The sequence below is a fragment of the Balaenoptera ricei genome, chromosome 8, assembly GCF_028023285.1.
Source record: "Balaenoptera ricei isolate mBalRic1 chromosome 8, mBalRic1.hap2, whole genome shotgun sequence".
In the NCBI taxonomy this organism is placed as follows: Eukaryota; Metazoa; Chordata; class Mammalia; order Artiodactyla; family Balaenopteridae; genus Balaenoptera; species Balaenoptera ricei.
In genome coordinates, this window is record NC_082646.1 from 102,737,259 (window position 1) to 102,763,416 (window position 26,158).

At 51.0% G+C, this 26,158-nt stretch overlaps 1 protein-coding gene across 1 annotated transcript in view; it reads left to right on the forward strand.

The window, feature by feature from the left end:
• Positions 1-1,453: 1,453 nt before the first annotated feature.
• Positions 1,454-26,158, forward strand: part of DTX4 (deltex E3 ubiquitin ligase 4) — a 33,261-nt gene continuing 8,556 nt past the window's right edge. The window contains exons 1-7 of the mRNA XM_059931657.1: positions 1,454-1,732; positions 10,231-10,954; positions 17,281-17,342; positions 17,696-17,857; positions 19,685-19,746; positions 20,673-20,825; positions 22,968-23,129. Of these exons, the coding sequence (XP_059787640.1) occupies positions 1,522-1,732; positions 10,231-10,954; positions 17,281-17,342; positions 17,696-17,857; positions 19,685-19,746; positions 20,673-20,825; positions 22,968-23,129 (1,536 nt within the window). The 5' untranslated portion in view covers positions 1,454-1,521. The remainder of the gene's footprint in view (positions 1,733-10,230; positions 10,955-17,280; positions 17,343-17,695; positions 17,858-19,684; positions 19,747-20,672; positions 20,826-22,967; positions 23,130-26,158) is intronic.

The following is a 26,158-nucleotide window of genomic DNA, read 5'->3' on the forward strand; positions in this document are numbered from 1 at the left end:
AACAGAGAGGGAAAGCAAATCTTCCAAAGCAAAAGAGATCATATGTTATGAAAGAAAACGGTTATTTCAGAAAGTTTCATAATCCCGGTTCCTAACACATAGTCTACTTTCATTTTTCTATATCCTATCCTGGCTCTTGAGCGTATGAATTCATTGTTTTACGTAGCTGCAACTTTAGCAAAACAAAGTTTGTGTTTTCTGGCAAGATTAATATGTAATCCCGATGTCAATCTACCTTTTTAGTCAGAACGCACCCATTTTAGATTATTTTCCACGTTGACTATTGATGACCAAAACAACCAAGTCTAGCTTGTGTCTGTCTTAGTGTCTCATTATTTCGGTCATAGAAATCCTGCAAAAATAAATCAATTTAGCACGTGTCTTCTTGATTCTAGTAACGTCTAAGCAGGCCAGAAAAAAACACATTTGCTCCCTACATAGACAGTGTTAATCCATCACCTCTCAAGTTGCTGCATCCCTTTGGACTGGGTCTCATAAGCAGAAAGGCCCAGTTAGTTGAGCTAACTAGTGTGTGGCCAGTGGCCGGCACGCGTCTCTTTAGGCCAGCAGGGAGCGCCTGAGCTCCAGGGCACCTGCTCCAGTCGTCAGGGGGCGTGGCTCTGCATCCTTGACGGACAGCTGAGGATGCGGACGAAGATGAGGTAATACAACCACATCAAGGACAGAGTGCGGATGTGGGCGCGTGTGCGTGCGAGCGTGAGTGTGCAAGACACTAAGTGTCTCGGAGCTCGCGGTACGGACACCGATCACACTGCATTAAAGAGAAAGAAAGAAAAGAAAAAAGAAAATTCCATTTCTGGGAGGGAGACTGCAAAGTTACGGCCGGCAACAGCTGCAGTCCCGGGGCTTTGTCCTGGGGGGTCGCTTTTCCGCGTCTAGGGACCGGAGAAACCCTCCACAGGCGCGGGTTTGCCCGAGCGCCGGGCTTGGGAGGGGCGATTCATTCTAGAAGCAGCTGAGCGGAGCCACAGGGAGGGGGAGCTCTCTCCCAGGCGGCGACAACTGAACGTGCGGTGAAAGGGTGGGGAGGGAGGGGTGGGGAACTCGGCGTGCCAGTCCGAGCGCGATCGCGCGGCGAGATCCCACCCCGGCGTCTGCGGAGCCCGAGGCGCAACTGGTGCGAGGGCTCGATGCTCGCCTCGCCGTCAGCCCCAGCTCGCGCCCGCCGGGTGGCTTTGCTAGGCGGGGGCCAGTTTGCAGAGAGCCGGACACTTGCATGAAGCGACTCGACCCCACGGAGCAGCGGCAGCAGCGGAGCACCCAGGCGGCGGCGGCGCGCGGTCGGAGCCCGGCGGCCCTGGTCTCCGGGCCCCGGTGGATGCGCGGCTGGGGAGCGACCCATGGGCCGGAGCTGAGGCTGCCCGGGGTGTCGGGGCGCGGGGCGGGGGGCGCGGTCGAGGCCCGGAGGCGGCGGCGCAGGAGGAAGCGGAGGAGGGCGGGCGCGCCGGGCCCGGGAGGCAGGCATCGCAGCGCTGCCGCCGCCGCAGCCCCGGGCTCGCCATGCTCCTGGCCTCGGCCGTGGTGGTCTGGGAATGGCTGAACGAGCACGGCCGCTGGCGTCCCTACAGCCCGGCCGTGAGCCACCACATCGAGGCGGTGGTTCGCGCCGGGCCCCGCGCCGGGGGCAGCGTGGTGCTGGGCCAGGTGGACAGCCGTCTCGCGCCCTACATCATCGACCTGCAGTCCATGAACCAGTTTCGCCAGGACACCGGTGAGCCGGCCGCCCCTGCCCCGCCCGCGCCTCCTCCCCTGCCTGCCCTGAGATCTCCCACGTCGCGAGCCCACCGGGGCCCACCTTTGTCCGCATCTCCATACACTGGAGTCACCGAGAGGTGGTCGTGGAGGGGGCGCTTGACGCCCCACGATCCTCTTAAGATACTCCCTGCAATAAACGTCCATGCAAATAGTATCCGTGGTTTGGTTATGCAAACCGAGCTTCAACCTAGCTCCTAAAAGACCCCCTTTCACGCCCCCCTTTTAAACGCTTGGTGGCTCTTGTAGAAATTCAGGGGCTCACCAGTCCACAAGCAATCCCAGCTGATAGGAAAGGCTTCCTGCTCTCATTCCTCACACATCACCTTGGCTGACTGACCCTACTGTGCCTCAGGCACCCTTGGGCCTGCCACACGTTCCCCTGGTCAACCACCTCGCTGCTTCTACCCCTCGGGGTGGGATGGCTTCCCACAGCTGCAACCTGGAGGGTGGGAACTGGGGGGGAGGAAGAAGGGATTCCCGGGAGGCTTTCACTGTAGTCTAGTATGGGAAGGGAGGGGCTTTTCTGGGAGCAGAGATGGACTTGGGGGATTCCAGGGCAGGAAACGCCCGGGTTGCTGTGGCATTGGTGAGTGCCTCTGCTTGGGCACTCCAAGTGTTGAAGCAACAGGCCAGAGCAGATGGAGAGAGGAGGGGGAGGGACACAGCTCCGGAATGCCTGGCTGGGAAGCTGATCGCTTTGTCCTTGGAGGAGGAGGAGGAGGAGGAGGAAGATTCCTAAAAAGAAACTGTCCCCAAGATTCGCCCCGTAAAGGTCCCCTATGGGGGACACTAAACTCCTATCTTTTTGTGAGAATCAAGTTGCCACTGTGGCCACCACAAATCCCACATCCCAGCTGGCCAGCCTTTCCAGGTCAGAGCAAAGAAGAGAGCCTGCAGGCTGGAGGTCAGGGTGGTGGGTCCTTGGCGTGAGGGGCAGAGGGGGCTGCATCTCTTTGCGTGGCCCACGCATGGTGCCCAGGCTTAATTTACCTGGGACAGGTCTGTCTCTCCAGTAGCCTCTTCACGGAAGTGAGCAGTTGTTTTGGGGATTCTGGCTCGGCTTTCTCGAGAGTGTGACTGAGGAGCCTGGAGAGACAGGTGTGGAGGGGAGGGACCGGAGAGGAGGACTGGGAGAGTCCCAGAGGGTCAGAGAACAGCTGTGTGAGCAAAGGCATCTCCGCCTCCTTGGAAAGCCCCCGCATCCTGTGCGCTAATTAGGATTGTCATGGGAAAGGGGTATCTTTCCACTCTTGTGTCCTCATCTTTAGTCATAAGTCCTAATAACCTCTTTGCCAAGGACTTTGTAGACACCGACCGATTGAGTGAAGCTTTCTGGGGAAAGGATTCCAGAAGTGTTAGCATCTGGAGGGGCTTAAACCTTGGTGGGAAAGGGAGGGGGCTGGAGCTGAGAGAGACTGGGAGGAGGAGGGAATAAGGAGGAATGCGGGGAGATTGAGAAAGAGGATTAAGAGTGGCCAAGGGGGAAGGGGGAGAAGGTAACTGTGTACTTTGGATAGAAGTCAGAGAGGTGAGGGTGGAGGCATCAGACTGGGGGGGAGGGGGAAACTAGCCCTGTAGGTGGGGCCAGAGAGTCTGACAGTCAAGACACTTACCTGACAGGGGACTGCACTCCTGCTCAGAATAAATGGGCAGGTGTTAGCTTTTCTATTTCAGACTAAATCTCAGCAGCAGATGGAGAGACACCTTGGTGACATAAAGGTCCCAGGCCTTGTCCCACATTTGAGAAGGGGGAAAGTTTAACCAGTGTTTAGGGATGTCTGAGATGGGCATGGTTCCTAGGAAGGGTCATGGCCTGAAGGGCCCTTACTACAGAAATGAAGTTCTGGAGAAAACTGGGTTGAAGGACAGTTGCTACTTCCCCCGGGTCTGACCACCCTTCCCTGAGGACAGGCTGCCCACTGCCTGGTGGTCCGCAGTTAAGTCGGAGGCTGGAGCTCCTCAGATTTTAGACCCGACCTGGCCCTGGATCATTTTTCAAACTGCCTCAGGGTGTGTTGTACATTTTTTGTCTGTCTTTGAGGGATTCAGACTGCTTTGGTATCATCCACTCATTCTAATGGTTGATCGGCCACCGTGGACCGAGAGCCTCCATCCTCAGCGCCAGGCCCCGCGCTGGGTGCGCTGGGTGCATAAGGCACTGGGCTGAATTCCCAGGATTGCTGGGTCTGTCAGGGAGCTTGTCAAAGCAGAATAGAATCTCTGGGTTTCTGGGCTCACAGCCCCCTCCGCTGTCTTCTCCATCAACAGACACACAGTTCCTCTCAATATAGCTCATTGATGAAGCCGTGACAGGGTAGGAACTGTAAACCACCGGCTCCCAGGCAACCTCGGCCAAGCCCTGGCAATGCTTAATTAAATTACCCACCATCCCCAAGCCACAGTTTGAAGCTGGGAACCAGAAACATCCCCATAAACAAAGGAGAGCTGGAAGTCCCCTGCCCAGAGGCGATTCCTCTCTTTTTTTTTTTGTTGCCTCCTCTATGTGGGGACATTTCCTGACATGGGAGCTGTGTTTTTTCAGAAGTTGCCTGCCCTGCTGCCAAGGAAGTCCTCAGACTCTCCACTCCCCTGGGTTCCAACCTCATCCAGCCTGTCTCCAGGGAGATGGCTGGGAGGTTGCAGATACCCTCTGCCCACCTCTGTTTGTCCTGGGCCCTTCTCCTTCCCCAGACCATCTCTGAGTCTGAGCTTGTTTGCATTCTATGCTGGTCTCCTCTAGGCATTTTGGGCTAGAGAATGGGGAAGAAGGGAAGAGACAGGGCTAGATAGAGGTGAAGGAGTCTTGGCTGCTTCCAAAAGCCTCTGTCGGGTCCGCTCCACCCACGATCATTCACTGGGCTGAGCTTTTTCTGTTGTAGGACAGTGGCTGGAGCTCTGTCCCCTGTAACTTCCAACATCACTGTGCTCTGTATCTTCCAACATATCTGATCACTGCCATTTTCAGGGCCTGGCAGCAGGATGGGGGAAGACCCGGGCTGGCAGTGGGAGACGTGACTCAGGGTCTCATTCCAGACCCACTGGCTTACTCTGTGACCTTCAGCAAGTCCCTTGACTGCTCAGGCCTCATTCTCCTTCGTAGAATGAAGAGCAGCCTTAGGGTTCCTTCTGGCTCCTTTCCTCCCGTCATGCAGATCGGCAGGTGAATGGGTTTGGACTCTGCACCAGTGATGACGCTAATTAGAAGTAACATGGTACGAGGGAGGGTTCTTTCCAGCTGTTTTCTTATTTTTTTTTTGGAATTCCTTTATTTTTTTATTATTTATTTATTTATTTTTGGCTGTGTTGGGTCTTCGCTTCTGTGTGAGGGCTTTCTCTAGTTGCGGCGAGCGGGGGCCACTCTTCATCGCGGTGCGCGGGCCTCTCACTGTCGCGGTCTCTCTTGTTGCGGAGCACAGGCTCCAGACGCGCAGGCTCAGTAGTTGTGGCTCACGGGCCTAGTTGCTCCGCGGCATGTGGGATCCTCCCAGACCAGGGCTCGAACCCGTGTCCCCTGCATTGGCAGGCGGATTCTCAACCACTGCGCCACCAGGGAAGCCCCTCCAGCTCAGTTTTCTGTGCAACTTTTGCCTCTTTCATGTCTTTAACGCAGTGACAAGAGTCAGATGGAGAGTGATTAAAGGGTTTGATAGAAGCTGATTTTTAGTCCCCCCCCCCAACTATACTCCCCACCCTGTGTGAGCACAAGAGTGGTGGGAGCAAATGTCATGACCACATGATAGCTATGGTACGAGGGAGGCGCCAAGCACATTGCACACATTATCTGGTTTCATCCTCGGCCATCTTATGAAGGACCCATTGTTCTCATTTCATAGGAAAGGAAACAAGTTGAAAAAGATGAAGTTGCTCAAAGTTGTACAGCTAGTCCACGGCAGAGCTGAGATTCTGAATCAAGTGCCCATGTCCTACTTGTGCAGGCACTGTTCCAGGCTTGTGGGATATAGAGATAGCGAACCATCCAAGTCTTTGCCCTCATGGAACATTCTAGTGGGGGTGAGGGGTGCTGGTAAGAGAGGCCTGGGATTTCCTGGGTACAGGAGCATCGTGTTGTGTGGACGTGGGTGAAATGCCCTGGAGTCCTAGGGTCATGCCTGAAAGGTGTTGTCTCTCATTTCCCAGGAGCCAGGACAACTTGGGTGCTTTGGGATGTACGTGTCTGAGTTGCTGGAAAAAACTTTTTTCCTCTTTCTTCCTCCTTCGTCTGTGAAATCCTTTATCCCTGTCCCATTAGAAGCCTTGTCCTTGGGTCACACTGCACCTTAGGACCCAGTGGATTTCCTCAGATCATCTAATTCAGGGTCCTGATAATAGAAAGGTCCAGGACTCGCCCATGTCAGATGGAGTGATCTCAAAATAATCAGAGAATGTAATCCCACCACCTCTCTTGTCCCACAACTTTCGCGCTGAGGTCTGCCTTCTGTTTTTAACTAACCCTCTAGGGCTGAACTGAACGCAGCATCTTTCCTTCCAAAAATCAGCTCTTCCTTGTGACACCCCTCTTCTTGTTAAATGGCGTCACTACCTTACCACTCGCTCGTGGACAAAGCCTCAGGGGTCTTTGACTCGTCTCGTCCTTCTTTTTGGATGCCCCATATATACGGGCATGTAGAAGCTGAAACTTGAGCATATGTGATGAATGAATACTCTGCAGTTGTTCACGTGCAGATTCCCGGGCCCAGTTCCCAGGGATGCCGACCCTCAGTGCTGGAGGGTGTTGCTGATCTGTTCCCCAGGAGATTCGAAAGCACGTGATCCTGGATCACTTGGAATGCATTCAGCTACTTGTGGTCAGGTCCTACCCATTACCTCTCTGTAGGGTCCCTCTGATCTATCACCTGCTTTTCATTTTTGCTGCCAGCACCCTCCCCCCTCTCCCCCCCCCCATTACTTCTCATTTGGAACTAATAAATGGAACAGCTCTGGTGTCATCACTTCTCTGTGTCACAAACCTGGTTTGTGGTTCCTCGTGGCCTGTAAATAAAAGCCCTCACAGCCTGGCAGTCCAGACCATCTATGCCCTGGCTCTCACACACCTTTCCAAGTTTATCTTCCTGTATGCCCATATTTTCCTCTACTCCTGCCAAATAGATGTGCCTTTTATTCTCAGGCATTCCCTTAGACACCCTCCCCCCAACTATTCACAAGGTCCCTTCTCCTGAGATACCCTTCTTCATCACTTTTACCTGTTGAAGTTCTCCTTATCATTCAGGCCCTATGCTCTTTGTTATGGTCTCCATTTCTTGAAATGGTCTCCAAATTATTATTACTTCCTTTCTTCAGTGGATATTTATTGAGCCCTCAGGACATGCTAGGCATGGGGGCTACAGCCTTAAGCAAACTCCTGGATGCCCACCCTCATGAGACTGGGAGTCCCATGAGGTAGGTGGACATTCATCCAATGAATCACACAAATAAATGTGTAACTGCACCTCAAGACGGTGTAAAAAATAGGAGCAGGAATTTTACCTGGTCGGACAACCCAGAGAGGTTTCCTCGAGGAAATGAGCTGAAATCTGAAGGATGGGTAACCAAGAGGATGCCAGAGTGTGGGTGGGGAGGGACCAAGATTGTGAAGCAACCCAGAGAGGAGAAGAGGCAGTGGCGAGAGTCTGCAGGAGGCCAGTGGGGCAGAAATGTGGGCAGAGTGTATTAGGATTCGAGGAGACCACGGAGGTTGTGGGTGGAGAGCATCTTGGTCTTGACCTACAAGGAAGTCACGGAAGAGATTGAAGCACGGTGGGGTTGTGGTTACATTTTCTGCTAACACCGCATTTGTTGACACCCTTTTTGGTGGCATATTCTGCCTCATAACTAGGCAGTTGCCTTGTTTTAGACTGGGAGGTGCTTCGGGAGTGCCTGAATCTGCATTCCTCACAGCAGCTAATGCATACTCAGCAATATGGGATAAATGATCAAATGCCAACGTAGCCAGAAGTCCTCACCCCATCACAGCACGTCTATGGAGCCCTCGTTACTGCCGACTCTGCCTTAGGCACTGATATGAAAAGTGCCGAGATGCTTGTACCCATCAGACATAAGCAGCTGTGCGCCCCAGACTCCTTGAAGATGGAGCCCGGACTAGGAGAGCATTTCAAGAAATGGATGGCAAATGGCATAGGACCTGAATGATAAGGAAAATTTCAGTAGATCAAAACAGCGAAGGAGGGCATTTTGATAGACGGGACCTGGTGAATAGTAGGGGCAGCGGGGAGTCAGGGAACACTGAGGGAATGCAGGAGGAAAAGGGGGCATCTGTCCAGGGCAGAGAGGAGGATAAACCTGGAAAGAGGCAGGGCAGAGTTCCCAGAAGTTCTGGGGCAACTCCCAGGCATAGCTGGGACTGATACCACCATTGTGAAAAATGCCTTTTAAGCACATTTATGAGAATTGGTCAAGTGCATTGTTTGTCCCTGCTACCCTGGACAGAGAATAAAATAGTGTCATTTAAGCTCTCTAAACTTAATGTCCTCACCTTTAAATGTTGTTTCATAGGATTGCCAGGAAGATCAAATGAGTTAGGATAGCTGAAGGTGCTTTCTAAGTAACAAAGATTGTGCAAAGAGGGAGTTTAAACTCTCTCTCTCGTCCTCCTCTTCTCTCTCTGTCTCTGTCTCTGTCTCTCTCTCTCTCACTCTCACACACACACACACATACACACACACTTCACATCCCCTGGACTAACCTTTCCCCGTGACTTCTCCATCCTGCTAAGACATAAAATAGAAGATAAATTACAATAATAATCACCAACTTTTATTGAGCCCTTGCCATGCGACAGGTATTATCTTAGCATTTATATTCATTGCTGCATTTAATCCTCAAATCCACCCTTTGAAGAAGCTACCCAGGACCCAAACAGATGAGGAAACTAAGGCTTAATCACACAGCTGGAAGGGACGGAAGCTCTGCTGTTGGATCCAAAGGCTGTGCTCTTTGTCCCCCAGCAAGCTGGCGCCTTAGGAAGGAAATGGCGGCAAACCAGGGGCCTACTGGCCACCCCGTTCTTCCTCCTCCTCTCCTGCTCCCCCCCACATCCAGCAGACCTCCTGGCGCTGAATAGGGGATTGTTCTGCTTCTCCCTCCTGCCTCTGAATGTTGATGTTTTGGGTCATTAAGGGGCTTGGAGATGGGGTGGGGGGGCGGTGGGTTATGACCTGACAAAGGCCTGAATAGTCATTGTTCCTTTTCTTCCCCCCTTGAATGAGATTCTGTCCCCAGTCTTGGTGTCTCCCTCTGGGTTGGAGGAGGGAGTGGGTCAGAGGCCAGGGAAGGGGAGCCTTTTCCCACCACTTTGATGGATAGAGCTTAAGCTGACGGATGCAGAGATTCCAGCATCCTTGGAGCTCTCCCCAGTCTCCCTACCCGGCCTTGAACCAGGCATCTTCAGCCTTGATGTTAATATCCATGAAATGAGCCCTGGTGGGGCATGGATCTGAAGTCAAGGTTCCGGTAGATAGAGGAGAAAGAGGCAACAGTTACAGGCTTAGTTTTCCCTGCCAGTCCTGCGGGTTCATTTCTTCTGTCCTATTCCCCTGCAATAAACCCTAATCTCCTCCCTGCCCTCACCACCCCCCACCCCACCCCCTGTGAGACTATCAAAATTGAGACTATCCTATCTTTAGGAGGGTTGAGCTTCTTGGAACAAAAGACATTAGATAAATAGAAAGTTATTCTTATGATCACTATCACAGTTGTTGATATAAGATTTAATGCTGGGAAATATGAGAGAGTTCTTTCAACCTGACCTTTTTTTTTTTTTTTTTTTTTTTTTACCACGCCCAAAGAAGTCCAGAGAGCCAGCTCCATCGCCCCCAGCCCTGGGCAGCCTTCCTGGGTGGGGGCAGAGTCTTCCTCTATCCTCTAGGGTCCCATGACCCTGTGTTCTTTTCCTCTGTAGCCTTCGGGGCTGAGGCATTTGGAGAATCAAGGAAGAAGGGAAATGATATTTCTCAGCACCTAGCACGTGTCAAGGGCTTTATATATTTTATTGCAAAGTACAGGGCGCATGAGAAATCCAGGTCCTGCCACAGACAAATACATATTCGATGAGTGAGTGAGCCACATTTAATTTCACAAAAACTCGGCAAGGAGTCATCATCTTGTTTCTTGAGGGGAGAAAAGAAGGTTGTGGGGTGTTATATTAAGTGATCAAATTTGGCTGCAAACTAAGGTCTCCCGACTCCAAACCAGGAAGTGCTCTTTCTGGTACCCTGTACTGTCTCCCACATCCTTCCCCTTGTAACTCATCTGCTTTCACCCCCCTGTGACTGCTGGACTTCAACATGGCAGGAATGAGCCTCACTCAAAGCTGATATCTCAACCGGCAGCCCAGTGCCGGCACACTGTAGGACTCGTTTAATGTCTGCCTATTAATGTAACACAATTCAGTTTCATCCCTTGGTGACCCTGATCCTCTCCTCTGTCCCACTCTGGCAGGGACCCTCCGCCCAGTTCGCCGCAACTACTACGACCCGACCTCGGCCCCTGGGAAGGGCGTGGTGTGGGAGTGGGAGAACGACAATGGTTCTTGGACGCCCTACGACATGGAAGTGGGCATCACCATCCAACACGCCTACGAGAAGCAGCACCCCTGGATCGACCTCACTTCCATCGGCTTCAGCTACGTCATTGACTTCAGCACCATGGGCCAGATCAACCGGCAGACCCAACGCCAGCGCCGCGTCCGCCGGCGGCTGGATCTTATCTACCCCATGGTCACTGGCACCTTGCCCAAGGCCCAGTCCTGGCCAGCCAGCCCCGGGCCTGCCGCCGCGCCCCCCGCCCCGCCCTGCTCCTGCCCACAGTGCGTCCTGGTGATGAGCGTCAAGGCCGCGGTGGCCAACGGGAGCGCTGGACCCCTGCAGCCCCCGGCTGCCCGCAAGAACATGCCCGAGTCTGGAGCGGTCAAGGTGCCTCCCCCACCGGGCCCTGGGGCCAAGCCACTGGACAGCACGGGCACCATGCGAGGCCCGGTGAAGACGGTCCCATCGCAGGCGATCCGGCGACAAGCCTCCAGCACGCCGGCAGGGGCGAATGCGGGCTCCCCTGCTAGCGCCCCGGGAGCCAATGGCAAGACCGGAAGGGTGGCCCTGGCGACCTTGAATCGGCCCAACCTGCAGCGACTGGCCATCGCCCAGTCCCGGGTTCTCATCGCCTCCGGGTAGGTGCTTCCATGGCTGCCTCTGGGCATCGACTGACCAGGGGCGTCAGACGTCACTGATCATCCGGGTCAGAGATGAAGGAAGGGCTGCCAAGGCTTAAGCTCGTCCTCGTCTTCGCCTGACCCCCTGGCTGCAGGTCGAAGGCAGCACGGTGTGGTGGGTAAGCAAGGATGTGGCCTTTGGGGTCCAGCAGATCTGGATTCTAATGGAGACTTTGCCTCTTCCTAGCCCTGTGATGGGGGCGGATCCCTAACATCATAGAGCCCCAACTTCCTCGTCTGTAAATGCTGGCCGTAATATTCATGTTAGGGTTGCAGTGAGGATTAAAGCAGGTGATGCCTACCAAGAAATAGCAGGCAACATTCATGGGCTCCCACCGTGCTCTAGTTTGGGGGCTTTATCGCTTTACTTAATCCTTACAACAAGTCGATGGAGTAGGCATTTTTTGATCCCATTTTGCCCTTGAAGACATGAGAGTTTCACTCGCTCCAGGGCACATACCTTATCATCAGCGGAGAACGGGATTCAGACTTTAGGAAGTCTGAGCCCAGACTCTTCCCCACTCAGCCATGCTGCTTCCCTGTCAATCACATACCACGGTGTCCAGCATACAGTAGGTGCCAAGTGAGGGTGAGTCCCTTTCCTCTGGTGCCTCCAGATTGGAATAACAGCCCATGTTTAATGAGTGCTTACTACCTCCCAGGCAGTTTCCATGCACTGTCTCAGTCATTCCTGTGACAACTTGGGGACGTTGTAGATTCTGTTATAACTACTTGTTATCATCCTCTTGGCCTTCCTGATCCTAAAATGGGAGAGACGCAGGTCCATGTGGTACCCGTAGCCTTTGCCTGCCAGCCGCTGATTTCTTGTGAGACTGGCCTCTTATATCTGTCCAATCTTCCCTTTCTCTGGAGGAGCCTGGCCCTGCCTGCCACCCAAGCCCCAGACATTCGGGATGGTTCACAGGTAGGTTGGACACGAGAGTGTGAAGGTCAGGCTGCCCAGAGGCAGATCTCTGCACATAGAGGCTCAGCGCTGGGAGGACACAGGAAGGAGGGTAGATTGCAGACTGTGAGGCCGGGCCTTCACTCCTGCCTCTGCCACTGGGCGAGGCATCGAATCTTTGCAAGGTCCATGTTCCCCCTGTGTGGAATGGGGGTCATCATGCTTGCCTTGCCTACCCCATGGAGTCAGCGTAAAAACCTCAGCTAAGAGAAGTCACCCCTTAACAGCTGACCCGATGCACTCGCCGGCATTAACTCATTACCTTACACCGTGATGCAAGTGTCAGGCATGGGCACTCAGCTAGGAATTAACTCCCCAAGGAGAGGTGCACAGCCCATGTGTTACTGAGTGGGAACTGGAACCTAGATTTTCGTCTCCTAGTCTTCTGCTCTTTTGGCCAAAGCCCAGCTCCTCGTTGTATTCAAAGGCAATTTAGAAATGGTCAGATGCTAGTCAGATGCCTGGGATATTCATGACTTCCTCTGAGCCTGCAGAAGTATTTGGCAGAGGGGAAGGGGTACCCGCACAATGCCGCTGCTCAATTTCTCCACACTGGCGTACAGAAGCATCCCGGGGCCTCTAACGGAGTTCCAGGGCGACTGCTGGCATGGCAGAGGGAGGCTCCTATAGTGGGTAAGAACTCAGTCTTTAGAATCTGACTGGCTGGGCTGGAACCCAAGTTTCTGGCTGCGTAACTTGGGGCAAGTTTTGCATCCTCTATCTTCAGTTTACTCATCTGTAAAATGGGGATAGGAATAGTACCTTGCTTATAGGGTTTGTCATGAGGACTAAATGAAATATTCAGTGTGGATTTACTACAGTGCTTGGCACATATTAAGAGTCTTTTCAGTATTAGCTGCTATTATTATTACGAACAGTATCTATGCGCTCTGTAGTTACTGAAGTCCGAGCTGAGCAGAATCTAACACCCTACTTCATTTCTGGCGCCCTAGACAAAAGCCAAGTGACCCCATGCCATACTTGAGGGAAAGGAACCCCAGATTGCTTTAAATGTCAATGAAGGAGTCGGCAGCTCTTTATCTCTCTGCTTGAGTGTCTGCCTGCCAATAGAATCCGAGCAGCAGAGTAGGGCGGAGGTCTGGGCAGTGCAATTTCAAAAGGGCTATAGAAACAGGTTGTTTTTTTCTCTGCTCTGTTTTCCTGACAAGGGAGGCCCCTCCCTACCCTCTCTGTCTTCCAGCCCTCTCCTTTTCACCTCTTACCACCTCCCTCACCCCCACTACCATCTTCTCCTCCAGCCTTTCTTGGCCATTTAATTAGCGTGTTTATTCCCTTTGTCTGCCATTGCCATCGACCTTCTGTCGTCCAACGGCCCCTTCCCCCTCCCCTCTCTGCCCATGACCTCTTCCAGTAACTTTCCCACGGAAAAAAGGAAGACCAGGGAGGGCGGGAGAGGTGGGATGGAGGGAAGGGTTTGGGGGGAACAAAAGATCCTGTGAATTATTCAGAGACACAAGCAGGGGGTTTCTAAAGAGGAGAGAGGAGGGCTGTGCTGAGGAGGGCGGGAGTCGCCCCTCTGGCCCTCTTTTCCAGAATGGAAGCTTCTCTATCTCCAGCGAGACCTCGGTTGCTGGAGAGACAAGACCATTGTTCTGCCGAGGATTCCTGGGTTGGCTCATAACTCCCAGAAAAACACTTCTCACCATGGTATCTGCAGAGCTATTCTCCCCTCATCAACCCCCCTTCCCCTGCCACCTTGCCAGCTCTTCTCTTTTCTTAGTTTTGTATTTTAGAGACAGAAATTAAAACGTGCACCCTCCATAACTGGGAACTTCCCCACAGCATGGGGGCAGGGGGGTGTCTGCTGATTGGCCAACAAGTAGTTGGGTCAGGCAGCTTTTGCTGAGTTGAGTTGCCTGGAGGACGTGAACGCTCACCTGCCTTTGGGTTGCTGATTTCCAGGAAAAGGAGTCAGGCACCTGTAACCCTGGGGGCCCCAACAGGCTGTGACCGGTGTGGACCATACAGGCTGTTCTTGGTTTTCATTTTAACGAATAACGGTGGGGGAAGGGTGATCAAGTGTTGCCAGCTCAACAATCTGCCCAGCTCTCAACTTTGTATTAATACTTTACACCTGACATCCTCAAGAATCTGAGAAAATTGGAATATTAAGCAGGAAAAGGCTTTATATCAAGCCCAACTTCCTCTCACCTTTGGGAACCAAAAAATGTAAACAATCACCCAAGTTTGCATAGGGCTTGGCTATTTACAAAGTGTTCGACCTAGATCCTAAATCCTCCCTGGGAACCCATGAGACAGAGATTTAGGGTGCCCTGTTTACTGCGTGGTAACTCAGATGCAGTCATGAATGGCAGAGAGGCTGCACGGTTCTCCCAAAGGCACAAAGTCAGTGCAGAGCTGGGCTAGAAGCAGATATCCTGACCCCCTTGCAGGGCCCCTTCCGCTGGACCCTTCTGTATTTCATAAGCAAATATCCCCTCTTCCCCAAGCCCTGCTGGGGAAGCCTCCAGAGCCTCCTGACAAGCCCTTCCACCATGTTGTCCCTTTCCTGGCCTGGCAGGGACACCCACCTGTTCCGCAGTATTCACCAGCAGACCCTCCCTCTCCCCAGACCTTGCCCCCGACCCTGAGTTCTCGGGCTGCCCAGGACGTGCGCACTGGAGACGTGCGCACTGGGGACGGACTGTTTCCTGGTTAACCAGGTTGGGTGTGGAAACCTGCCAGTCCAGTTTGTGGCAACAAAGGTGGCTTTTGTCACCCAGATCACAGCTACTTATCAGCTGAAGTGGGGGCCTTGGAGATGGTGAGGGGGGAAGGCAGGTGCTGGGCTGGGTGGCGCCCACTGCCCACTGCCCCCTGGTGCGGATCCAGAGAACAGGCGCAGAGGCGGGACCCTGCCCACCCCACCCTCCCCAGAGAGAGGCGGGAGGAGAATCAGCTCCAGGTGGGGGACCCAGGGCAGAGATGGCACCTTGGGTCCCCAGGTAGTGGGGTGGGAAATCATCAGGAAGTCTCCTTGGCAGCTTCTAACCCAAGACTTTCACAGTTTTACAGATAAGGAAATTGAGGCTCAGAAAAGTTGATGGGCATTGTTACTGGCAGGACGGGGTCTTTAACCTGATTTCTCTGACCGCCCCCCCCCCCCCATCCACAATACCATGCCTGGCCTTGTGGGGCAGGTTACAGAGTCCGGAATCGAGTCTGTGCCTCTCTTTCTTGGTGTCTTTCTTCTGTGTTGAATTCAGCTTTCCCCTCCTCCCATCGGGATTTGATTTACCCTGGGGACAGTTTCTGAGGACAAGTAGCCTTTGGTGGCCTGCTGAGACACAAACACACCCACATTTGTTATTTCCACATCCTTCTCACAACCCCGGTGCACACGTCATCATCCCTGGGAAGGGACAGAGGCCCCAGAAGACTCGGCATGGCCAGGCAAGCACCCATCCTTCTGGGCACGTGGGGGACAGACAGACCCAGGGCTCAGCCTTGAGGTGACATTCCAACCTCCCCTCTGAGTTGTGGGTTTATTCCTTAAACCTGAAGCTTCGTGTTTTCTGTCTGCAGCATGGGGGTGTTAGGAGGATTACACAGACACAAGAGCACAGCCTAGTGAGTGGCTAAAACAATGGGCTCCGGAGACAGATTTCCTGGGTTCAAATCCTTCGCTGTGTGACCTTCGTCAAGTTTGCTTAACCTCTCTGTGTCTCACCTTCCCTGCCTATTAAAACGGAGCTAATAATAATAACACCTCTTGCATAGGTTGTTGGAAGGGTTAGATGGATGTATATATGGTGAGCAGGTAGAATGGTGCCTGGGATTAAGTGCCTGACTCTACTCCTGTTAGCGATTTTAACACATGGATGAAGGGCTGTGGGCTGTCTTGTTCACTGCTGTGTCCCTGGCAACCAGCAGAGTATCCAACACAAAGTGGGCTCAGTAGGAATGGACAAATAAATTAATAAACAAATAAACAAAAGTACTCTTTCCCCTCCCCCTACTTTCCCAGCACCACCCTTCCCCCATAGCAGAAACTCTGGCTCCTGGAGTCATCGGTGACCCCGTCCATCAGGCTCTCCAAGCCCACATCCCCTCCCAAACCCAGCTGTGGAGGCCTGGGTGGCAAGGGGGATGGTGCAAGACCCAGCCCCATGTGTCTCATATTTTTCTACTCAGCACCGTGGGAGGCCTCAACTTTCCCAGGCAGCTGTGCTGTGTTCTCTCCATCCTGGCTCAAGTTGCTGGGGAGAAGGACAGAAAAGGGAGGAGGCCTTGCCTGATATTTATGTTTCTCAGGGAAAAGGAGAAGTGACAGCTGTTAGAGCAGTGGTTTCCAAATGTTAGACTAGGGATCGGCTGCCTTTGCATCCTCTCAGCAGAAGCTTGTAAAAATGCAGATTCTCTTGGCCCACAGGTAGAGCTTCTGAGGCAGGCAAGGGGCTTTGCCTTTTCAAAAGCTTCTGAGGTGACTGTACACCCAAGTTTGAACTTGCTTCTTTATGTTTTTTTCATTTCTTCAACCAATATTTGTTGAATGCCTACTAGTGTCAGGCTCTGAACGAAACAGACAAAGATATTTGCCCTGGTAGAGCTTAGATTTTAGGAGGGAAGATAAGAAGCAACAACTTATTTTCAAAGATCATACGTGGGAATTCCCTGGCGGTCCACGGGTTAGGACTCAGCACTTTCACTGCCGTGGGCCCAGGTTCAATCCGTGGTTGGGGAACTAATATCCCACAAACTGTGGGACGTGGCCAAAAAAAAAAAAAAAAGGCCAGGGAAAGAGGGCTTGGGGGGTCTCAGGGTGGGATGGAGGGGTGGTTAGCAGTATTAAATAAGATGGCCTCAGGAACATCACTGAGAAGGGAACATTTGAGCCAAGGCTGAAGAAGTTGTAGGAGGGAACCAAGTAGGTGTCAGGTGGAACAGCATTTCAGACAGAGGGAACAGCCTATGCAAAGGCTCTGAGGCAGGACTGTTCTTGGCCAGTAGGAGGAACAGCTAGAGTGCAGTAAAGAGGCGAGTGACGTGAGGAGAGGCCAGAGAGCTGGGGGGATTGGGGTGGGGGATTTTGGCAGCTCATGCAGGGCTGTGTAGGCCTTCCTGGGACTCTGAGGGAACTGCAGAGCCCTTCTGAGTTTTGAGGTTCTGAGTGGAGGCATGATGTGGACTGACAAGGTTTGAAGGTACCAGCTCTGGCTGAGGGGCTAAGAACTTACTGCCTCTTTAGTAGTAATAAGAAAGGGGAACCCCTCAGTGGGTGAAGTTTTGGGGTCCCCTCCACTGGCCCATTTTGTCCCACTTGTCCAAAGCATGATGCGTCTGCTCTTTCCTTCTTCAGGGTCCCCACCGTCCCAGTGAAGAACCTAAGTGGGTCCAGTCCTGTCAACCCTGCCTTGGCAGGTAAGAGAAGCCCCCGGCTGAAGGTAGAAAAACAAAAGCAATGAAATAGGTATAGTGAGCATTTGTAAAAAGAGAGACAATTCGGATGTTGATTAAGACAAATGAGGGTGTGAGGAGTTGGGTTGGAAGGGCAGGAAGAGTTTGGGGAGAATTGATTGTGAAAAGCAAAGCTTGCTGTTGAAAATGAGGGAATGGATACGTTTCCGAGAAAAGTAGAGGCTACGTAGAGAATCCATGAGTTATGGGAACGCCGGTGGAAAGGAGGCGAGTAGGTTACTGGGGGTGGGGGGGTTGGGGGGGGTTTGGGGGGCTGACTCTCCAGTCCTTCTTCTCTCATGCTCTTGCCCTTCCAGGAATCACTGGGATCCTCATGAGTGCGGCAGGGCTGCCTGTGTGTCTCACCAGGCCACCAAAGCTGGTTCTCCACCCGCCCCCTGTCAGCAAGAGCGAAATAAAATCCATCCCAGGGGTTTCCAACACGAGCCGCAAGACCACCAAGAAACAAGCCAGGAAAGGTATCGGCCTCTTTATCGAAAGGGGTCCTGACGGGGAGGTCACAGACTTGGCTCCCAGCCGTGGCTCTGCCTCCACCACTGAGGGTCACACCCATGCCTTCACCCTCTATGCCTTAATTTCTGCATCTGCTAAATGGGCCTACCTAGTACCTGTTCTGATGATTACACCAAAGTGGATGAGGTATGGATCAGATGGCGACACCTTGAGAAATATAAAAATGCAGCGCAAAACTATAGACACATAAAAATAGGATGCGTGACACAGATAAAATATCAATACATTAGAGGGAAAGATCACTTTGACATTGGAATCCGAACAGACTCGACTCATACCCCAACTTTGTCCCTTGCAGTCTTGTGACCCCAGGCAGCCTCTATTTTCTCACCTTTACAATGGGCACAACCGGTACCCGGCAGGTATGTCCTGTAATGCATCCATGTCACTGGGGAAGTAACCACTGTCTTGTGTCCCTCTGGAGAGTCCAGACACTCTGGCCCCTCGAACTCCCCTTTAGGAGCTCCATTCTCCCTTTTCACATCCCACAACTAGGAGGTCAAATACCTGTGCTTATCCGGGCACCAAGGACCCCACTTCAGCTCGGTGGCTGGTCTTTCTAGCCTCTGGTATTGGTTGTTAAATGATTTCACCGTCACCCCTAAGTCCCCACCTTGCACATTTGTTATGAAGTTTCAATGGGATCATATGTATACTGTGACTTAGCCCGGCAAGCAATAGGCTTTCAGTTAATAGAAGCTTGATTCTTCTAAGAGGAGCAGGGCAGTGGGAAGGAAGGGCCTGCATCCCAGCTTTTGAATGTTGCAGGATCCACTTCCTCAAACCCTTGTCCTACTTTTCCAGTCTATCAAAATCTCTCTGCTTAAATAAACTTGATTGCCTTGCTTGTAGTCTCATAGGAAACGGCAGGATTTTGCACTTTCCCACTCTTCCTGTTATTACTAACAGCATATATCAGACTCTTAGCAGGTAAAGTGCCAAAGAACTGTACATCCATTAGCTCATTTAATTGTCAAAGCATCGCTCTCAGTAGGTGCTAGTGGTTGCTTTTGCCTATTTCCTAGGTGAGGAAACAGAAGCTTAGAGAAGTTAAGAAAGTCACCCAGGGAGGCACTGACCCTTTTTTCAAACTTCTATGCCTCTTTGTGAGTCTGTATCATCCCATCCCCTGCCTTTAGGCTAGGCTGCCTCTTAGGGGTCCAGTTCCCCCCCTCCCCAAAATTCCAGAATCAATGCACCTGTCAGGTGATTGCTTCCCAGAGCATCACCCTTTCCCTACTGCTGGGCTAACTCTGCTGGCAGTGATCATGCCATCAACAGCCAGAGAAGACCGTCCTGAAGCTGTGGTCATAAATTCCTGGTTTCCCATAAAAATAATAACACTTTGACTCCACGTTACCGATTGAGACAGTACTTAGCACGTTGTAAAAGGAATGCCATAAGCCTACCTAATGCTTTTAAGTGTGTAACAGTTTACAGAGTGCTTTCATTCGTCATCTCATTGCATCGTTTGGGCGGGTCCAGGCTCTTCGATGATGTGGAAGAGAAACCCACTCAACTCAAGTGGGTTTGTTGAAATTAGGCAGGGGGCTGTCAGGGAAGTGACCTAAGGAGATGAAGGTGGATGTGAGCACCTCCCACCTCCTCAGACCACCTCCCTCCATCTTCTACCACTCTGTTCCCTTTCAGTTCTTAAATCCAATTGCGCAATGAATTGCTTGCCTTTTCTGCTTTGAGCCTGGCTAATAACTCCCCTCTCTCTGGCACATCCAGCTTGTCTTGGTGGCCCGCTGAACATCTTGTCCCCACAGGTAAAACCCCAGAAGAAGTGCTGAAGAAGTATCTGCAGAAAGTCCGGCATCCACCAGACGAGGTGAGTGCAGGGGAGACGGGGCGGGGCTCACCTTCTCCGTCACCCACAGGCATCTCCTCTGCTAGGGTTTCCCGCAGGATGCGGCAGGAGCTGCTTTCTAAGTCCTGACTGGTGCAGAGCTGGTCAGAGCGGACGCCCAGGCTCCAAGGTTCATGGTCCTGAGCGACAGCTGCAGCTTAACCTCTCCCACCTCCCCACTCAGCAAACTGCTGACTGATTCTAAACTGCCTTAACATGAGAGTCTGAATTTAAGAAAGGCAGTATGATAAGCTATGGGCACTGACTTTAAAGTGGGCTTGATGTCCATCAGCAGTTCTCAACCAGAGGTGATTTTACATGACTGGAGGGGGAGAGGGAATACTGATAGTATCTAGTAGGCAAAGGCCAAGGGTGCTGCTAAACACCCTACGATGCCCAGGAAGGCCCAGGACAGCACCCACAGCAAAGAATTATCCGGCCCGAAATGCCAATGGTGCCAAGGTTGAGAAATCCTGTTGTAGACTTATTTAAACAGCAGCCTCTCCAGGACACTTCAAATACAATTCCTTTACAGACGTTCCATTTAGATAAAGCTTGTCAGTGAGTCTATCTGCAAGCATTGGTTTCCTCCACAAGCCACTGAAGGATACCAAGGAAGGACGGTCGGTCACAGCCCCCAAGGAGGTTATCATTCTGTTGGCCAGCCTAAATGAACATGTTCTACCATCAGGTATTATTTCAGGAATTTCTCTGTTGTGCAAAGCAAGGCAGGATTCTATTTAGATTCCCAAAGGCATGTTTACCCTGGTTTGTGGGCTTTCTAGAAGAGGAGCAGAAATAGCGCACCTGACCTCTGAGATCACGCGGGGACCACCTTGGAGATGCTTTGGCCTCATAGGCTGATTGAGAGCTGATGTCCTCTTTCCTCTGTCCCCTCGCACCCCCAGGACTGCACTATCTGCATGGAGCGCCTCACGGCCCCCTCGGGCTACAAGGGTCCACAGCCGACGGTCAAGCCTGACCTAGTGGGTAAGCTGTCCAGATGCGGCCACATCTACCACATCTACTGCCTGGTCGCCATGTACAACAACGGCAACAAGGTTAGTGCCAGCCCACGGGGCTGCTGCCACCTCCCACGTGGGCCCTGGGGTGCAAGAGCATGGAGGCCTTATTGGAGCGGCACGCAGGTGGTCTGGGGAGTCTCAAAGGCATCCCAGGGCAGCAGGAGTGATGAACTTGGTTGTTCTCAGCAGGATCAGTTTTCCACGAAATTATTATGTTGGTAAAATCTGTCTTTACCTTCCTTTTGGTCTATGCTACCCAACTCTCCCCCTGTATCCACACTGAGTGGTGGTCTGAAAGGTGTAGACTTCTGTCCCTGAGAGTCCGGAGGGGGAGTGGTCCATGATGATGGGCCAGTGGTTAGTGTTCACTCATACTGGCATGGATGGATTTCCCATCACCCTTCCTTCTCCCAGGGCTAGTGATTTTCAGTTACAATTCATTTTCTGTGGACAATTTCAAAACACCTTTCACTGCCCCTTTAAAAGCACTAAAGATTTTATCAAAGTATAACCGGAAGTCCCTTAGGGTCCTACTGTTCGAGGAGAGGAAGACTGTCTGTGATGCTTGTCTTGCCCACTAATGACAGAGGAGTGGTATTCCCCCATTAGAGCTGGTTTCCAGGAATCTGGGAGCGTCCTCAGATGATAACCCTCTCCTTACAATGCCTAAGCCACTGAGTTTTCTCATGTTCTCTCCCGTGCCTGGAATAACCTTCATTCCCCATCTGCATGAATTAGAATTCTACTCATTTCTCCAGGCCCAGCTTGGATTGCCTCAGAGTCTGGGATTTTTGTGATATCCTCCAACCTCTTATTCATCCAAAAAAATGTTTGGCTTTCAGGGGCTGCTCTGTACTTCTCTTGCTGTGGGAAAAGAGTAAAGGCAGCAGACCTAAGCTCAAACCCTGGCTTAGTAGCCAAATGACGTTGGGCAAGATTTTCAACCTCTCAGACATTTCATTTTCCGTCTGGAAAATGGAGATAAAACAATCCCTACTTTATAGGGTGCTGTTAGCATTGTTATTCAAATTAGTATCTCCTTTGTATTATGGCTGTATGTTTTTTCCCTTCATCCTAATATAGCCCTGTGGTTGAAATTCCCGAAGTGCCAATCTTGGGATCTTTCTTTGTCTCAGGGAGCTCAATTATTTGTGAACGATGTGTGTCTGTATCCCTTGCCCAATTTCCTGACCCTAAGAAAAAAGGTTTCATCAGGACTTGGCATTTGAAGAGGTTATTTTGGGTTTAAAGGGGTTTCTTAGAACATTTATTCCCTTTTTTGATAACTGTATTCAAGAATAATCAAGTACTTTTGCGTTTATTTCCATGGTGCTTCAAAAATGTTGAAGACGCTATCCTTTATTCTCTTTTGCACTAATACTTTGAAGCACGCAGTTTTTATCTTCTTTACAGAGAAGAGGGGTGAAAAGGCCCAGAGAGAATTTATTGTATCGAGAGATTCATCCAAGGTCACGAAGCAAGTTAAGGCCAGAACAGAGAGTGGGACCCTGGCCTTGGATTCCCATCCTTTGATCACACGGAGTAACTTCCATTGCCCTGAATACAAGCTGTTCCTTTAAATGAGTAGAGTTTGAATGGAAACGTCCTTAAATAGCCCTGCAGAAGATCCCAGTCTTCCCCGAGGAGATCTGGAAGTCCTGGAGAACTCTGGTCCCCGCTGTGTGACAGAACTTTGTACACACGTTGTTCCCTGCCCACGCTTTCCTTCTCCTCACTCCCTTTCTTTTTTCAAGCTGGGAACAGGATTTACTGTCCAGGCTCTCTCCCAAGCTCTCCTCCTATCCCTCCAGAAGACACGTCACCAGGTTCCGCTGTGAAACCATGACCCCTCACGTCACTGTACTCAGAGTCCCCCACCATCCCCCCATCAGAGTCCTGAGATACAGGGCAAAGCCCGGTCTCCTTATGAAGGATGGGGTCTCTCTTACATGTCCCTTAGCATGGAGCATGGGGTTGGTGTGGAATTTTCCTCCTCTTATTTTGGAGAAAGCTTTAGTTTTCAATGGCCTCAGTAGCCAGGCAGGGGGGTAACGCAGGTCTGTTACTCATTTGGGTGCATTTTGCCCCCAACCCTAGCCCTTTATCTCTGGTACCTTTTGGGGTTGGGTGGGGAGGTCATTACTAAAACTGTTTCCTATTCTGACCTTGTCTCTTAAGGATGGGAGTTTGCAGTGTCCAACCTGTAAGACCATTTATGGGGTGAAGACAGGTACCCAGCCTCCAGGGAAGATGGAGTACCACCTCATTCCCCACTCTCTGCCTGGCCACCCAGACTGCAAAACCATCCGGATCATCTACAGCATCCCCCCTGGCATTCAGGTGAGCCCGTCCTTAGCCACTGGCTTTTATCATTTGAAGTTCAAATGTTTGCAAGTAAATGTTTGTCTTCAGTCCATTCAAGCTACTGTAACAAACAAACAAAAAAAACCACAGACTGGATGACTTTTAAACAACAGAAATTTATTTCTCACTGTTCTGGAGGCTGAGAAGTTCAGATTCAGTGTCTGGTGGCAGCCCGCTTCCTGGTTTGTACACCGCCTTCTTACTGTGTCCTCACGTGGCAGAAGGGATGAGGAGCCTATCTGGCATCTCTTTTATAAGGGTACTAATCCCATTCATGATAGCTTCACCTTCATAAGCTAATCACCCACCAAGGGACCCCCGCACCTCCTAATACCATCACATTGGGGATTAGATTTCAACATAATAATTTATGGGTGGGACCCAGACTTTCAATCTACAGCTCTCCACCCGTGGCCTCCCCAAATTCATGTCCTTCCTGCACACAAAACACATTCATTCCATCCCAATAGCCCCCAAGTCTTAACACATTCCAGCACCCACTTTAAAGTTTAAGTCCAAAGTCTTACCTAAATATCATCTACATTAGATGGGGTGAGACTCAAGGTAGAATTCATCCTGAGGCCAATTCCTCTCCAGCTGTGAACCTGTGAAACCAAACAATTTATGTGGTGATGTCTCACCAGACACTGAATCAGACGACACCTTGATCTTGAACTTCCCAGACTCTAGAACTGTGAAAAATGAACTTCTGTTGTTTACAAGCCACCCAGTTTATGTTATTTTGTTATAGCAGCCAGAGCTGCTAAGACAATGTTATGCTATGAAAAGCCTCCTCCCCACTCGGGTCCCCCATCTACCCAGTCTCACCCTCCCCGACTCTCCGCCACTGTTCTCACTTTCTTATGTATCCTTTCAGGGTTCTTTGTGCATTTGCAACAAAGGCTTCATCCACTCCTCCCATCTTTACACAAAGGGTGACATATCAGACATATTGTTCTGCACCCTGCACTTTCTTTCTTTTTTTTTTTTATAGATCTTTATTGGAGTATAACTGCTTCACAATGCTGTGTTAGTTTCTGTTGTACAACAAAGTGAATCAGCCATATGCATACATATGTCCCCATATCCCCTCCCTCTTGAGCCTCCCTTCCACCCTCCCCAGCCCACCCCTCTAGGTCGTGGAAGCACCGAGCTGATCTCCCTGTGCTATGTTGCTGCTTCCCACATGGACCACAATGTTCATTGAAGCACTATTTACAATAGCCAGGACATGGACGCACCCTGAATTTTCAATGAACAATATAGTCTGTAGATCTTTCCATGTCAGTATAGAGAGAACTTCCACATTCTTTCTTAGCTTTGCATAATCATCCCTTGTATAAATGTACCATAATTTATATTCAGCCATCTCCATTTGATGGGCATATGGATTGTTTCCAATCTTTTGCTACAACAAAATGCTGTCGTGAATAACCTTGCACGCATGTGAGTATATCCGCAGAATAATTTTCTAGAAGTGGATTTTTTTTTTTTTTTTTTTTTTTGTCAAATGGTATTTGCATTTGTAATTTGATAGATAGTCCTTGACTTTTGTGGACATTTCTTTTGATTCTTCAAAAGACAGCCCTAAGGAACAAATTGAACAATTTTCCTGGCAGTAAATACAAATGTGTCCCTTCCTTCACACACTGAAGCTTTTTCTAAATGTTCTAGGGTGTTCACTGGATTCATTTATTTAACAAATATTTATTAGTTTACCCTCCTTTCCTCCTTCCTCCTTGCCTTCCTCCATTTTGTCTTTTGTTTAACAAACATTTGAGTGTGGACAGGGGCCAGACGTGTTCTAGATGCTAGGGCAAGAATGGTGAGCTAACCAGACACAGTCCTTGCTTCCCTGAAGTCCCCCTTCTAGTGAGATAAGGAAGAAATAAAACAGGGAGATGTAATAGTCTGTAAAAAATTGAATAAAAAAACATGGTTCTTCTTAGAAGGACGTATCAACCAGTCAGGCAGAAATAAATATACATCACTAAACTACAGAGTAAAAATCGATGTGCTACTGATACAACCATGATGTGCTACAGTGATACAACCACTGATCCAAGCTGTGGGAAGCAGGGTGGACAAAGACAGCACAAGACCTTCAAAGTCTGACAAGACCTGGCTTCCAATTCCTGGCTGATTCCTCCTTAGCTGGTGATTTTGGACCTTGACCACCTGACCTTCCTGAGCCCTGTTTCTTTATGTGCACAGCCAGGAAGCTAATGTGCAGGGGTTTTGTAAAGATGGGTGATAATGTTTATATGCGCATATTGTGGTCCAGGGTACAGAACCAAGGTGCTCAGTACCTGGTCTCCATCATTAATGAGTATCTTACATGTCAGGGTAAGGAAGAGGGCCTACGTCTGTCTGTCTGGGAGGGTTGGAGGAGACTTTCTGGGGGCAGGGTACTCACTAGTAGAGGAAAGACATGAAGAAATGGAGGAGAGAGTTTTTAGCTGGAGGACACAACAGAGTGGTCAAGGGAGAGAAAGAGGGGGTGTGGAAGGCCCATAAGGAAGAGTTTAATTTGGGTTAAGATTTGCCAAAGTAGGGGACAGGAGGAGGGGGTAAGAAGGATGTGAAAGGGCAGGCAGAGAAGGGAGACTGTGGCCAGGTCGGGGAAGGCGTTCAACACCAGGGTGAAGGCTATAGATTCTCCTTGACAGGCTGGTGGTGGGGCGGGGCGGGGGGGGGGGGGCGGTCCCTGAAGGTTGTTGGGTGTTGGTTAGGATTATGGAAAGTCGTGTGATTGGGAAGATGCTTTAGGAAGGCCAGTCTGGCAAAGAGTTGGGGGTGACCTGACAGACCAATTAGGAGACCACAGCGATGATTTAGCTTCCAGTAATGAAAAAGGGAGGGGCCGGGACCAGGGAGATATGGTTGGATGTGAGGGCAAGTGAGACTTCTGGAATGATTCTGGGGCTGCCAGGGGGGTATAATAGGGACAAGAATGAGAATACGGGAGTCCTGAGGAACAGCCAATGGCCTTGGTGGGAAGTAGG